Source organism: Vitis vinifera, chromosome 1 (genome assembly GCF_030704535.1).
Source record: "Vitis vinifera cultivar Pinot Noir 40024 chromosome 1, ASM3070453v1".
Taxonomy (NCBI): domain Eukaryota; kingdom Viridiplantae; phylum Streptophyta; class Magnoliopsida; order Vitales; family Vitaceae; genus Vitis; species Vitis vinifera.
The window spans coordinates 27567261-27581245 of record NC_081805.1 but is presented as its reverse complement, the minus strand read 5'-3'; the positions used below and the strand labels follow the sequence as shown (position 1 = coordinate 27581245).

General features: G+C 33.3%; 1 protein-coding gene across 4 annotated transcripts; it reads left to right on the top strand.

Moving 5' to 3' along the window:
- The first annotated feature begins 9254 nt into the window (after positions 1-9254).
- Positions 9255-13871, top strand: LOC100262614 (respiratory burst oxidase homolog protein D). 4 transcript variants are annotated; one of them, XM_019222717.2, is made up of 13 exons: positions 9255-10073; positions 10169-10328; positions 10408-10456; positions 10679-10792; positions 10878-11303; positions 11392-11778; positions 11899-11994; positions 12154-12269; positions 12378-12480; positions 12574-12647; positions 12779-13323; positions 13458-13587; positions 13745-13871. In XM_019222717.2, the coding sequence occupies exons 1-12, from the start codon at positions 9482-9484 to the stop codon at positions 13565-13567; spliced, it is 2772 nt and encodes a 923-aa protein (XP_019078262.1). In that variant the 5' UTR covers positions 9255-9481; the 3' UTR covers positions 13568-13587; positions 13745-13871. The 4 variants fall into 4 exon arrangements, 3 of the variants coding, with proteins under 3 accessions (XP_019078262.1, XP_010657595.1, XP_010657584.1); XR_787033.3 differs by having other exon boundaries at positions 9256-10073; positions 13458-13665; XM_010659293.3 differs by having other exon boundaries at positions 9256-10073; positions 13458-13610.
- The last annotated feature ends 114 nt before the right edge of the window (positions 13872-13985 follow it).

Genomic DNA, 13985 nt, shown 5'->3' with positions numbered 1-13985 from the left:
TCATAGCTAGACAACTTGAATTCCCATGGTTACCATGGGTTCTGATAGATTATTCAATAAAATAATTATTTTATGTTTAAACCATATAGAGCATAATATAGAATAAAAGGTTAAAAATTAAATGTCTCAAAGCACTAAATATATTTGTTAAATATTATTGCTTAAATATAATGACGACCCATAAGCTCTAATTTCATTAGATAGAATATGTGAATTACAAGTCTAGTAGATGTTTCAACCCAATGCTTGATGATTAAGGCTAATCTAAGAAAAATGAGAAAAAATAAATAAATAAATAAATTACCAAAATTGACCACGATGCATGCATGGTGCAATTGGGAATTAACAAGAGTTTTGCATGGTAAAATTGAGATGTAGGTTCAAAAGTCTACAGTATTTATCATTGTGACTTTGTCATGGTATAAGTTTAGTAGTTCGTCATAAAGAAGGTTGTGATTAGTTGAAAAAAGGAATGAAATTTTTTAAACCAGAAGTTGCACGCTAGTCATGAAGACATGTACGGTCGTTCGACATCACCTCCATACGTACTCATCAAGAAACTGTTTCATCAATTTATTGCTAGACTTGGATCTTCCATGCAACTTTCAATGCACCCAAGTCATGTACAATATAAGAAATGTCAAGCTTGAATACTCAACATATATGATGCAGAAAATGGGACAAAAAAAGAAAATTTTGAATCATAATATAAATTTTATTTATTACTACATCATGTCATACTTTTAAGGGTCTTATCCCAACAATTTCACAAAACATGTTGTATTTCATTTTTATATATTTTCTCTTCTAGTGGTTCCTTAGTTCTTTGAACTGTTGTGCCATTGTTGAGATTAAACTCTAAAAAACATGACATGATATAACATATTGAGATTCATTTATAAATTTATTTATTTATATTTCTTGGTTTCCCTTTATCTTATATGCATTATTTTGTTATTTAAGTACACATGTCCACATTACTTGTATTGTACATGACTTAAGTACATGAAGAGTTGCATAAAATATCAAAATCATGGGTTCCTTGTAGAATGATGAGTAATTCACAATCGATTCACAGATTTGGGCAATCCATTTGAGACTATAGTGCACTAGCTACCTCCTAATTAGAGAAATGACTTATCTTAATAATTGAGATGATTTTCTCATAGTTAGTACACTAGTGCATATAATGAACATCGGACATGGTCTACGATGAATCATGGCATAAGACTTTTAGTTGTCATAATTCACCAAGTTACTATACTATATAGACTTTCAACCTTGAAATGGTATTGAGTATATATTAAATTCAATAGGAGGTTTTGACCTATAGATAAGATCCTAAGGTAGTCACAAACTTGGTAGTTAGTGTTTGAATTAAACAATTTTACATCAAAAGTGTCTATATGAGTAACAAATAAAATATCTTAAGCCTCTTTAGCATGTTTGTAGATTGTTATCCTACAAAATTTATGTAGACTCACACCATTAAAGATGCTATAGAAGGCCTTGCTTTTGCCTCACTACCTTCATTGTAGATTCTATCCCATTCAAGTTTGGGCTTAAGTTTTCTACTGGATCATCCAATCCCATCCAACTTTAATGGATTTCCCCAGTCAAATTCAAATGAATTCCAAATTGCTCACCTTGCATTTTAAAGAAAAATTCCATATAATCATTTCGATAGGTATGTTATTTTCGTCAAAGTATAGTGGATTGTCTATGGATGATCCCAGTCATTGTGGTTTCATGAATCAAAATTAAATAGGAATAAAAATAAATAAATTTTGAAAGTTCCTTAATAGAGGGGTGGTGAATAGATAGTCTTAATTTTTAAGCCTAAAAATTTGATTTTTTTTTTCTCAATTGTGAATTTGTTTAATCAATGTGTGATATTTAAATATCAAAATAAAATCCAATCATATAATAGATATGTGGTGTATGTGTAAAATCATCTACATAATTTATCAAAAAGTCTATAGATATATATAAAAACCCTAGTCTAATCGACCACGAAGCAAATTCACTAAATTTACCAAAGAACAAGTGCATAAATTTACTTGTGCACATCAGATGATATCTTTTCTTAAAGGTTACACTTTTCTTCACATCCACAATGCAATACTTCATGCCTCTTAGTGGAGTCTTTAACAACACGGGGGATGTTGTCAACCACTTTGAATAAGAGTTAAACCTTTGAGAATATTGAAAATGCACAAAGAATAATAATGGTAATAATGATTTAGGATGTGTCAACTATGTTAATAAAATAAGGCACATTTATATGAAGAAAACCCTAATAATCTAAGTTTGATAAGATAAAAAAATGGAATTAAATTACTAAAAAAAAATGTCCAAAGAGCTTGAGTGCTCCTCTAGGGCGCTTAACTCCTCTTCAAAAGCTATTTTTGAACCTATGAGATTTACACAATCCCATGTAAATCAATATATGCCTTTTAATGTCATTATTCACTCCAACATACTCAATTATATTTATATGAATGATTATAAGTTAGAACTAATGATAATCTTATGTTTTCAAATGCTAATGTAAATTCCAAGAAGTATGTAGAGTGTATCTCCTGATGTTTGAAATAAAATTATCAAGTCAGACTAACTAATTTAACTCAATAATAGTTCCATTTTGTATATATACATGTGGTTTTGATTTAACGGTACTTCTTTTTATCCTATCACAAAAAAAAAAAAAAAAACTTTTAGGAGTTGATACTTTAATATGCTTTCAGTGTTTTTTCAATTTACCTATTGATATTCTTCCAATTTTGTTTATTACTAGAAGCACCTCTATACAAAAGTATGATTGCTGATTTTTAAATTATCTTTCCACTTACAAAAATTTGACCAAATTATGAGTGAGGGGTTAGCTAATAAACTAACATAATCATTTACTCATTTATAAATTTACTATTAATAGTGTATTTGGCTAAAGTCCTAATAGAATCAGTCAAATTCAAATATATGACTTCCTAGAAAAATAAAACTTTGATACCATTTTAAGTTATCAATTGATAAGACTATGACTTCAATGAGTTATAAGGCTAACTCGAGTCAAATCTGTCTATCAATATATGTAACTCACACTAAATCTAACTTGGGGTTTGGTCGAATCCAACTATATCATGCTCATGGACAAATTGAGTTTTCATGGTTTCCATGGTGCAAATTATCCGATAAAATAATTATTTTAAGTTTAAACCATATTATGGGATAAAAGGTTAAGATTTAAATGTCTCAAAGCTCTAAAATATGCCCGTTAATTAGTGGTTTAATATAAATGACAACTCATAAACTCTAATTTCATTCTAAAATGTTTTAACAATTAAATAAAAATGAAAACTATTAGTTTAAGATAATTAAAAAGTAACCAATAATTTTTTTTTAAAAAAAAAATAAATGTTAGGGTTTATTGTTTTATCCTTTTTCTATTTTTTATATTTTAATTAAAATAATAGATAATGTAATTTAAAAATAATAAATAATTAATAATGTTTTGGTCCAGGTTTCAACAACTTGCCCGCTATTTTTAGAGTAATATTTTTTTAATCCGAGCCCAATCCTAATTTCTAACTCATTTAGATATTCCCGGATATTATCCACGCTAATTTGAACTCATAGATTTAAATATCAGTAAATACAGATATATCAGTACTTGGATTTTACGGATATATCGAAAATATTGGAGAAATATCAATGGATATTTTTACACAAATATCGATGAGACAAAAATTATCCAAAATTGATGGGAATGCTTAGAAAAATCCAAAGAATGATAAAATAAGTAAGAATATACATGTTGTAGTTATTTTATAAGTGTAATTGACATAAATATGGTTAAAGAAAAAAATATCGATAAACAGATTACGATACTTAGATTTTAAGAATAGAAAATATGCATTTGGGAATTGTACACTTAGAAAGTTAGAATTGAGTTAAAAAATATTTTATTTTATTAAATAAAAACAATTTACACATAAACATAATACATATGACATTGCATTAGTCCTTAATACCAAAATGAAGATTAATGTGGTTTCATCATATTATTAAATGAAGGGAACTCATATTAAATGAAGGGAACTCATCTTGTTGAAGACAATATTCATATCAGGACATGAAGTTTCGATAGTATTGATTGTACGTACGAATATATCATACATAAATAAGATAAATATAAAAATTAGTTTAAAATAAAATAATAATATAGATTTAAAATAAAAAATAAATTAAAAATGAATAATTAAAAAATAATAAATAAATAAATAAAAAGATAAATATTTTTTAAAAACTTTCAAAAAAATTTCGATATTTTCCTGATATATCGGTGATATATCCGATATATCATCGATATATTTTCGATATTTTGACAGACTTCCTCCACTGCTCCACACGTGGTTTCATGCTTGATTTTTTCGTTGATTTATCGGTTGCAAACTAATATATTGGCGATTTTTGTTGATTTTTTACTGATATTTCTCTCATTCAATAATCGGTATTAAATTTTGTTTCAAGGCCGCCCGATATCCGATATACTGACTAAATTTTTTCAATCCATGTTTGAACTTCAGTTTGCGTAAGAATTGGGCAGGTTGGACAGCCCAAATTTGCAACCCTACCAATTGATGTAAAATCTTAACTTAGTTGGTCAAACAATGTATGTCAAACTAGCAAACCGATTTGATTTAGATTCAAGCTTGGTCAAACAATGTATGTCAGACTAGTCTAGCAAACCGATTTGATTTAGATTCATGCCCCTAACAACCTACTTTATAGCAAGTTGGCTGGTGCGGTCAGATTCTTCCATTTCTAATTGGGAAAGTTTGGCTAGTATCCTCTCGTATGAAAATATTATTAAAATCAAAACCTAACTATTCTTATTTCAAATTAACAACTTTATTCCCAAAAATATTTGGGTCTTCATGCACTCTTGGCTGATGTGTTATTTAATGTCAAAAATGTCCTCCCTTTGCCACGCAAGACTCCAGCTAACCTGCCGACATGAGAAAAAAAAAAAAAAAAAAAAAGGCAAAACAAAACTCCAACGTTCTTTTTTCTTCATTTTCTCCATTGAGCACTGGACCAAACAAAAAAAATTCCCCATCTCCTATTCTCCCTATCAGAAACCCAACTTCGTGAAACCCAACGTTATTTGGATGCATTGTTTTTTAAAATTATTATTATTTATTTTGATTTTGTAAAAACATTGTAAATTAAATTTATATAATATTAATTAAATTTTAAACATAATTCAATATATAATATTAATTAAATTTAATAAAATTCTTATTAAAAATAAAATTAATTTTGTATTTAAACAATAAATAGTTTTTAGTAAAATAGGAATGGTAATATTATATTACAATCACAAATTTATATAGGGATAATTGTGTTTCGGACCTAATTGGGCCCAAAAATTAAGTTTTGGTCTATATAAGTTCACTATTTAAGCTCAAGATCTAGAGAAAATGTGAAAATTGAGAAGAAGGATATGAATTTTTTATTTTTCTAAAAATGACCTTTATTGACTATGAAAACAAAAAAGAGTAGAAAAACATTAATTTAAATTTTATTTCTTTTGCAAACCTCAATAAAATTTAATATAATTTAGTGATTTGAAAAAAAATACACCAGTTTCCAAAAAAAAATAAAAATAAATTATTATTATTATTTAAAAATCAAACATCTTAGAAAATATATATAAAATTATGTATATAAAAAATAACTGAAAATATGTCAAATTTATTTATTTTTAAATGATATATTTTTTTAATATATTTTAAAAAAAATTAGTTTTCTAAAAATAATAAATTTTCAGAATAATTATTAAAAAATTAAGATAAAAAAGTTTTCAAACATTATGATAGAAAATAATTTTGAATGGTATATTGATCTCTTCATATTTTATATTCTCTTCATTAATTATGCAACTTTCATGAGTCAAATCTTAATTTTTGAGTCTATCCGGGTCCAAAAGACAATTGTCTCATTTATATATATTTTTTTTTACAAAAGTTATACCATTTTACCCTTTATTATGGAAATATGGATATAATTGATTTTTTATTAAAAAAGAATAACAATGTTTTAAAAATAATAATTATTTATAATATTATTTAAAATGAATTTATTATAATATTTTCCTCTTTATTATAGAAATATGGATATTGACATCTTTGTAAAATAATAATTGATTTTTTTATTAAAAATTAATAATAATATTTTAAAAATAAAAATGACTAATAGTATTATTTAAAATAAATAAATTCAACAAAAAATATTGTTTGATTTCAAGTCTATTTTTCTAATTAAAGAAATTATAATGATATAACTATGTTCATAAAAAAATAATAGAATAAATCAATTTTTATCCAAAAATTTATGGTATTAATTGGTTAACTATTTGATTTTAAAATTATTTTTTAATTATTTACACTTGTTAATAAATCAACCGCATTAAATTTTATTTAATTTGAAGCTTATATTTTTAGTAAACAAAATTAAAAAAAAAAAAAAGCTTATAAATTTGTGATTGTAATATAATATTACCATTCCTATTTTACTAAAAGCTATTTATTGTTTAAATACAAAACTAATTTTATTTTCAATAAGAATTTTATTAAATTTAATTAATATTATATATTGAATTATGTTTAAAATTTAATTAATATTATATAAATTTAATTTACAATGTTTTTACAAAATCAAAATAAATAATAATAATTTCAAAAAACAATGCATCCAAATAACGTTGGGTTTCTGATAGGGAGAGTAGGAGATGGGGAATTTTTTTTGTTTGGTTCAGTGCTCAATGAAGAAAATGAAGAAAAAAGAACTTTGCCTTTTTCTTTTCTCATGTGGGCAGGGTTAGTTGGAGTTTTACTTGGCAAAGGGAGGACATTTTTTACATTAAAAAACACATCGGCCAAGAGTGCATGAAGACCCAAATATTTTTGGGAATAAAGTTGTTAATTTGAAATAAGAATAGTTAGGTTTTGATTTTAATAATATTTTCATATGAGAGGATAATAGCCAAACTTTCCCAAGAAAGTTTTGGTTGGACCAACTGGCCCTTTCTTTGCACTTAGGCCAACAACTTGGGCTTGGTCTTAGGCCTGGGCTTAGCCTTAGCCTTTCGGACGAAAAGTTTGCTTTGTGCAGGAACCTCACACCAGAGGGGCTGGACCCAATGTTTTAAGCCCAACAAATGGTTTAAGTTGCTATGCCTCCCCTTCCTCACCTCACAGATCCAAGTCTACCCATCATGATCTTGGCTGGCTCTTTGTTTACCTTCCAACAAACCACTTGAATTTCTGCAACTCCAATAATATACAGCCCTTGTCCCAAAATTATGAGAGAGTTGTAGATTACCATACTTACCTACCCATCTTGCCGTAGGGATCTAAACGTAGAGCTCATAGCCAAGACTAGAAAATAATTAATCCATAGAATGTGAATTACAGAACATGTTGGTTACGAAGCCAGTAGTTGTTTCAACCCGATGCTTGTCAGATCAAGTCTTACCCAAGAAAAAGGAGGAAAAAATAAACATATTACCAAGATCGGCCCGACTTATGGTGCAATTGGGAATCAACAAGGGTTTTGTGTTGTAAAATTGAGACGTAGATTCAAAAGTCTTGCAGTATTTATTATTATGACTTTGTCATGGTGGGATTTTGGTATTGTGTTAGAAACTTAGAACTTGGAAAGAAGGTCGAGAGCTGAAAAAAGGAGTGAAATTTAAGGGAAAAAAAAAAAAAAAAAAACTGGCACCAGAGACGCCGGTGAAGACGCGTACATTGAAAGAGTCACGGGGCACCGCCTACGTGGATCAAGTCAACATCGATCTTCTCCTCCTTGCCTACTCACCAAGAAACTAGCAATTAGTAGCATGTAACATGCCCATATCTTTATTTTATATCTTCCCATATATAAATTGGAGTTTAAAATTGTATGAACCTCCACATTAATTATTTAAATAAATACTCTAAAACATTCAAATCAAGAAACTGAAGTTGTCTTAATTATATTGATCAAGACGTACAAGGCCAGCGTCGTAGGCCAGTCCCCACTCCAAGGACCAGGCAAAGTCACCTCAATTTTTCTCAAAATGGGTTCCTCATGAGGCACTCCATAGAAATTTATAACATTTTTCTTGTCGTCCAAAACACATTCCAATGGCTGAATTTGACGTTTCTAAACGTATTTGCATGAAGATTGAACACGGCCTGATTGTGATGTTAACCATCCCGTTAAATTACCATTAGGACTCGGCATGCCCACAGGCAAAGTGTTTTATTCCTCACGTTTCCCTTAGTTTCGTTTTCACACCGTAAGTGTTTTTTTTTGTCTCGGCTTCGTTATTAAGGTTGCGCCAAAGCTTTATTATCACAAAATTGTTCTGAAAGAAAGTGACACCGTAGATGATGATGTTTATTTCAGAATGATTTAATCTTAATTTAGCATTCAAATTCAGGAGTCAAACTCTTTCTATTCTTGTAATTCTTTTGGAAAAGTCAACATTCAACCGGGGCAGGTGGATTCTGAGCTTCCTCAGACTGAGAGACTATTCATTCATTGTATGCGATGCTTATAGTACTCCATTCCTAAAAGAAAAAAGAAATGAATACTAGGCGTTGATGTTAAATGAGGAAGCACACAAATTAAGACTTTGCTATTATGGTGGTTACACTGGGAAGTTTCGGCAGGAGAAACTTTACCTTTTAATGTTTCTAATATCCTTATCCCCATCTAGAAGGCATTAGACTATTCCGTCGGGTATGAATTCATGAAAAGATTTCACAACTGAATTAATAGTGTTTGATATAGTAGTTAAAAACTTAAAACTGCGAAACATGATTTTCGTTATAGAAAAACAAATGTCTTTCAAGTTTCAATCAAATTAGCATCCGGGGTCATCGATTAAACAAGTTTTTCTGGTATTGATTTGCTGATGTGAACTTGATGGCATGGCAATCTTTTGGATGATTAAAGCATTTTGAGAAATGTGGATGGGGGAGAAAACTTCTACCTACTAAAGAGTAAGATTATGACCGAGTCTCCTTCATGTGAAAAGAGATTGCTAGTGGCAAAGATGATCGACAGCAATAAAGAGAGAGAAAGGAACGGTGTCAGAAGGGGGATGGAAAGAAGAGCATTTGACCGGCATCCCCGGTTCAAACAAGTTTTCTAATGGGCAATGACTTCACCTTATATAAATAGGAGAGGCCCTCAATGTGTGGAGACACGCTTTTGAGCTGCCTGGCCTTTTCATTTTTTATTTTTTTAAATCATCGTTCGGTCTTGGAATCTCTGACCTTCTACAACATCTTCCACTTTTACTCTCGTTATAATAATCCATATTCTGTCAAATCCAAATCTAATCAATCCAAGGCTTGTCAGTATAAATCGGAGCCACTTACGCGTTTATTAATCATCTCTCATTCCACCCACCAAAGATCTCGCGATGATGAGAATCGATGATAACTCCGACACCGAGAGCGTCCAAAGTGACAAAGCCTCCTACAGTGGCCCTCTGGCCGGACCTCCCAACAAGAAGAGATCCGCAAGAAAGAGTGCCAGATTCAATATTCCTCCAGAGACCTCCCCCCAGTTGAAGACCAGCAGCGTTACTCGCCGTGATGATGATGATGCCTACGTGGAGATCACTCTCGACATTCTTGATGACTCCATTGCTGTTCACAGCGTCCAGGCTGCTGGTGGAGCAAAGGGCGAGGATCCGGAGCTGGCCCTGCTGGCCAAGAAGACCCTCGAGAAGAAGTCCTCCTTAGGTTCCTCCGTCTTCCGCAACACCTCCTCTAGAATCAAACAGGTCTCTCAGGAGCTCAAACGCTTCGCTTCCCTTTCAAGGCGGCCGTCTGCTAGACATTTTGATAGGACAAAGTCGGCTGTGACTCATGCCTTGAAGGGACTCAAGTTCATCACCACCAAGGCCGGCGGTGGTGCCGCTGGGTGGCCCGCCGTTGAGAAGCGATTCGATGAACTCACTGCTCCCACCAACGGCCATCTTCACTTCTCCTTGTTCTGCGAATGCATTGGTAGTTGAACTAACCGAAACGTTTTTGTTTTTGGTTTTTGTTGTGCTGGCCGTTTATTTGACTAATTATTACTCGAATTCTTATTGTACATACAGGGATGAAGGACTCCAAGGAATTCGCCGGTGAGCTGTTCCATGCACTTGCCCGGAGGCATAATATAACGGGAGATTCCATTGATAAGGCGCAGCTCAAGGCCTTCTGGGAGCAGATCTCCGATCAGGGTTTCGACTCCCGCCTCCAGACTTTCTTTGACATGTAAGCATTTCAATCTCTCCATCTTCATTGAGAAAGTTTCCGGTTTCTGATAAGGATTATATTGTTGGTGATAATGCAGGGTGGATAAAAACGCTGACGGTAGAATCACAGAGGAAGAAGTCGGAGAGGTATATTATACTATACAAATTGTTTTTAAATTAAGTTGAAAAGATCATTACTTTCTCCCTTGTGAATGGCCTTTCAATCTAATCTGCCGCATTTATTTGGGCGGCCAAAAATTCAACAACTACGACCAAAAATTCAACAACTAACTCTAACTACCACACCATCCACTTGCAAAAACGAATGTGTAATCTGAGGTCTAAACATGTAATTTGTTTATGTTATAGATTATCAGTCTCAGTGCTTCTGCCAACAAGCTCTCCAATATTCAGAAACAAGCAAATGAGTATGCAGCATTGATCATGGAAGAACTGGACCCAGATAATGTCGGATACATCATGGTGTGTGATATTAAATTTTTTGTATTTTATTATCCTATTCATCTTCCTCCTCCTGGCATTGACTCTTTATTTGGTAATTAAACAGGTTCAGAACCTGGAAACTCTGCTGTTGCAAGCACCAAATCAATCAGTTAGAGTAGGAGATAGTCGGATTCTGAGCCAGCTGTTAAGCCAGAAGCTCAAGCCCACGCAAGAGAACAACCCATTACGGAGATGGTACCAGAAGACCAAGTACTTCATCATGGATAACTGGCAGCGGCTCTGGGTTATGATGTTGTGGCTTGGAATCGTGGCAAGCCTCTTCACATACAAGTTTGTTCAGTATCGCCATAAGGCTGCTTACGAGGTGATGGGATATTGTGTCTGCACTGCAAAAGGAGCAGCGGAGACCCTTAAGTTCAACATGGCACTAATTTTACTTCCAGTCTGCCGGAACACCATCACCTGGCTGAGAAACAAGACCAAATTAGGCATTGTTGTTCCCTTTGACGATAATCTAAACTTCCACAAGGTGCCAACAATTCTCTGCGATTAAATGATTAAATTTGTGGTTTAGTTCTTCTTTTAGATGGTTTACCTTCATGTTACATGATTATCAGGTCATTGCAGTAGCAATTGCTGTAGGGGTTGCACTACACGCTGGTGCTCATCTAACATGTGATTTCCCAAGACTTATTCACGCGACAGAAGAGGCGTACGAGCCCATGGAACCCTACTTTGGCGAGGAGCAGCCTTCCGACATCTGGTGGTTTTTGAAAGGAGTGGAAGGGGTGACTGGTATTATAATCGTGGTCTTGATGGCCATAGCTTTCACACTAGCCACCCCTTGGTTTAGGCGGAATAAGCTGAATCTCCCCGTAACCCTTAAAAAACTCTCCGGGTTCAATGCTTTCTGGTATTCACACCATCTTTTTGTCATCGTCTACGTTCTCCTGATCGTCCATGGCATTTACCTTTATCTTACCAAGGAATGGTATAACAAAACGGTAAGAACCTTTTTTCTGTGACCCAATTTATTAGCACTTGCAGTTTCTTCTTTCATGTCTTTTTTTTTTTTTTTTTTTGAATTAATATATTTTAACACTCATTTCAATCTCTTGATGCAGACATGGATGTACATTGCAGTTCCAGTGGCCCTCTATGCATGTGAAAGGTTGATTAGAGCTTTTAGATCAACCATCAAGCCTGTTAAGATTCTAAAGGTAGTTTGATCAAAACTTTTTTTTTTATTTTATGTTTGCCCTTTTATTTTCCTTGACACTATTTGTTTGATAAGCATCCACACAAAGTAGATGATAGACTGTTTTTCATTGTCAAGTATATTTGAATTCTGATATATCTACACTGTGGGTATTGGTAAGGTTGCTGTTTATCCAGGAAATGTGTTGACATTGCACATGACAAAGCCCCAGGGCTTCAAATACAGAAGTGGACAGTACATGTTTGTCAACTGCTCAGCGGTTTCTCCCTTCGAATGGTAAGTATATATATTCAAATTTACCAAGGCATAAAGCACTAGTTGATGAAGCCACATATACACATAACACACTAAACAAAGAAATAATTGTTTGGTATGTATGAACAGGCACCCATTTTCTATCACTTCAGCACCGGGAGATGACTATCTAAGTGTTCACATTCGAACTCTTGGCGACTGGACACGACAATTGAAAACTGTTTTCTCTGAGGTCTGATTATTTTTTTCTGAGTGTCAACTAGCCAACTTATAGCTCAGATTATCTTTCCTTCTCTTTACTAACTATTGTAATTTGTTTGTATAGGTTTGCCTGCCTCCAACTGGTGGGAAAAGTGGGCTGCTCAGAGCCGATTGCTCGCAAGAAGGAGACGGTCCTAAGTAAGATGCCTAGCCTCGCTTGATAATGAGAGGAAAACTTTTATGTTGCATTGTTGAAAGAACCATGCATTTTTCAAATTTGATCTTATGCATTGGATAATGGTCTAATTTGGATTAAAATTGATAAACAGCTTTCCGAAGATCTTGATAGACGGTCCATATGGAGCACCAGCACAAGACTACAAGAAATACGACGTGGTGTTGCTGGTTGGGCTGGGAATAGGTGCCACCCCCATGATCAGCATAGTCAAGGACATCATCAGCAACATGAAGACCAAGGACCAAGAAACGGAGGACATACAAATAACAGTTGAGACTACCCCGGATCATGACAATGGCAACAGGAAGAAGAAGAACAAGAAAACTTTCAAGACCAAGAGAGCCTACTATTATTGGGTAACCAGGGAACAAGGTTCATTCGAGTGGTTCAAAGGGATAATGAACGAGGTTGCGGAGATGGATGAGAAGGGTGTTATAGAGCTGCACAACTACTGCACAAGCGTGTTTGAAGAAGGAGACGCCAGGTCTGCTCTCATAACCATGCTTCAGTCCCTCCATCACGCCAAGAACGGCGTGGACGTGGTGTCAGGGACTCGTGTAAAATCCCACTTTGCCAAACCCAACTGGCGACAAGTCTTCAAGAAGATCGCTATCCAGCATCCTGATAGTCGAGTTGGTGAGTTACTTTACCTACAATAATCCCTTCCCTCGCTAGCTTAAAGTGACAGACTCAAAAAGTTCTTCTATGTGAAAATGGAAGCTATATGCGAATCAATAACTAAATAATTGATGACTCTACTTTTGGCGCAGGCGTTTTCTACTGCGGGGCACCGGCACTCACTAAGGATCTACGGCAACTAGCTTTGGACTTCTCCCACAGAACCACCACCAAGTTCGATTTTCACAAAGAGAATTTTTAGACAACTCCCATTTAGTGAAAGTGAGAAGAGGCCCACCAATGAGGTGATGGTTGGTGGCGTAACATGGTCACCACTCACCATTGCCCCCATGTGAAATAGTAAAGATATCAGTTTAACTTTTTTCCCTTTTTTTTTTTTTGTTTTCTCTAATTTTTGGGTTTCTCTTTTTTCCCTCAGTGAACCAGTGCGCTCCAACTCGGATCCCACTCTTCAAATGAAGTGAGTGACACCGTTGTATGTCGCATGCTGTACGTGTTGTTATTATGGCCAAGAATCAATTGTTGGTTTCCTTTGGAAACAGAAATTCAATGTATATATATAGTATTTTTTTGTTGAGAAATATTGATAGTAATATTATGTTTATAGAAAGGTTCAGAATAATGGCTCATTTTGACAAGAAAAGCAAAGAAAAAAAAAC

What these genes read in the sequence shown, in the direction of transcription:
- LOC100262614 (XM_019222717.2), top strand. Translation starts at nt 9,482, where the DNA reads ATGATGAGAATCGATGATAACTCCGACACCGAGAGCGTCCAAAGTGAC. An exon ending in AGCCTGTTAAGATTCTAAAG is followed by an intron (nt 11,995 to 12,153) that starts GTAGTTTGATCA and finishes GGTATTGGTAAG; the next exon opens with GTTGCTGTTTATCCAGGAAA. An exon ending in GCATCCTGATAGTCGAGTTG is followed by an intron (nt 13,324 to 13,457) that starts GTGAGTTACTTT and finishes CTTTTGGCGCAG; the next exon opens with GCGTTTTCTACTGCGGGGCA.